At 40.9% G+C, this 1,968-nt stretch overlaps 1 protein-coding gene across 1 annotated transcript in view; it reads left to right on the forward strand.

The window, feature by feature from the left end:
* Positions 1-567: 567 nt before the first annotated feature.
* KMT2A (lysine (K)-specific methyltransferase 2A) overlaps positions 568-1,968 on the forward strand; it is a 30,171-nt gene continuing 28,770 nt past the window's right edge. The window contains exons 1-2 of the mRNA XM_010008789.1: positions 568-631; positions 1,575-1,968. Of these exons, the coding sequence (XP_010007091.1) occupies positions 1,694-1,968 (275 nt within the window). The 5' untranslated portion in view covers positions 568-631; positions 1,575-1,693. The remainder of the gene's footprint in view (positions 632-1,574) is intronic.

The raw sequence follows: 1,968 nt of genomic DNA on the forward strand, positions 1-1,968 counted from the left end.
AGACTGCAGTCTTAAGTGTGGATGTATTTTATTTGACCCACTAGAGCATTATGTGTGCTGAAAGCTTGAATGGCCTTCTGTTTAGAGTATTTATTCAATTTGAATTGTGTAATACTGAGGCTCATCAAAAAGAAACCAAGCAAAAAATTTTAAGAAATAGTTTGTCTTAAGCCTTGCTGCTTTTTGTCACATCCTGAGAGAGGTACAGGTCTCATTGCGTGTGGAAACACTTCTTTTGCTGGAGTATGTCTTTAGGGTATTTTGAATAATAGTTTATAGGGGCAGACTTTTGTGGTTTGACACAAGCAGCAGATTTTATGCAGTAAGAATTTGTTTCCTCATAACTCTTTGATCATGCTGTAGCTGTACACTATAGTTGATTTATATTTAAATGTAAAACTTGTCTTTAATTTTTAGCAATTGTTTATTAGAAGAACGAATGTCAGTATATTACTTGAGGAGGAACAATCCTTTAGAATCCTTTCCTGCTTTGATTGTCGAGAAGTTTATTTCAACATTACTATCCATGTCTTCAAATTTCCATCTACATTTTTGTTGCAGGATGAACAGTTTTTAGGTTTTGGCTCAGATGAAGAAGTCAAAGTACAAAGTCCCACCAGGTCCCCCACAGGTACGTTCAAGTCATAGGATTGGATTTTGACTTTTGTAATGGTTTTGCTGTGCCTCTGCTGTTGGTTCCATCAAACCTCATCCACCAGACAAGCCACCCCTGTCTTTGGGTTCGACTCAGTTAGTTTTGGACTCTACATCTGATCTGTTATGGAACTGGAAATTTCTTGAGTCACAATGAGACTGCCAGTGAATGAGTTCAGCTTTGGCGTAAATTCTTGTCAATATCTGCTCTCATCGCAGCACTGCCCACTTATCACCGTGATCTGCTCAGCTTGGCCTTGCTGGCAAATCCTGCTGCAGGAGCCTTGCTGAAAGGGCACTTCAAACAGAGAGTGGAGCTGTTTGTCAGAGCTGTGTGAAGACCCAGAGCTAGGGTAGCTGGGTTTGGTGGGCATGCGTTGAAATGCAGAGGTAGAGGAGAGTAATTGACTCTTGCACATCTGCTTGGTGACTTCATGGGCAGTGCCAAGTGCTGACTGTGTTTCAAAGCTAAACCCAGGGTTTTTTAGTAAGATACCTTGTATCAGCCTCTCCCTGTGGTGTTCTTGCCTTACTGATCTATCCTGTAGCAGTGCAGATGGATGGTATTAGACAAGAAAGATTTTTTTTCCCCTTCCAACTAGCTTCAATCTGCTTGAAAAAAAAGAAGTCTTTTAATGTGTTTGAAAGGTGGCACATGCCCTTAAGAATTAATGTTCCTTCTCAGCATTAGGTTGATAGGGGGTTTTGCCACTGCCCATATAATTGTTGTGAAAAGGCAAGCTTGTGGTTTTAAAAAAATATCTAGTTCATGTTTTATGTAGAAGAAGAGGTTTGTTGGGAAGATATTCTTTATAGGCAGGGTGATTGATAAAGAGTAAATACTTGCCTGATTGGGGTAATGCTGATCCAACACCTGGAGAAGTTTAATGTGTGCTCTGCGTTCTCTGCTTCCCTCTCAGTCAAATCAAGTCCACGGAAACCTCGCGGAAGGCCCCGAAGCAGTTCTGACCGAAGTTCCGCCGTACTGTCAGACTCTTCATCAGTGTGTTCCCCTTCAAGCAAGTCTGAAACCACATCCATGGAGAAAGTAAAAAAGAAGGATTTGAAGAGTGGAGAAAAAAGACGAGGAAGACCTCCAACACTTACGAGCGTGAAGTTCAAATTGTCACAAGTAAAGGACGCATCGGACATTCAGAAGGGCAGTAAAGAAGAAAAAGAGAGTCTGAAAAAAATAAAAAGATCACCATCCACTACATTTCAGCAAGCAACTAAAATCAAGAAGTTAAGAACTAGTAAGCTCTCCCCACTGAAATCTAAATTTAAGCCTGGGGCAAAACTTCAGATTGGGAGGAA

Source organism: Chaetura pelagica, unplaced genomic scaffold (genome assembly GCF_000747805.2).
Source record: "Chaetura pelagica isolate M959 unplaced genomic scaffold, ChaPel_1.0 scaffold650, whole genome shotgun sequence".
NCBI classification, from domain to species: domain Eukaryota; kingdom Metazoa; phylum Chordata; class Aves; order Apodiformes; family Apodidae; genus Chaetura; species Chaetura pelagica.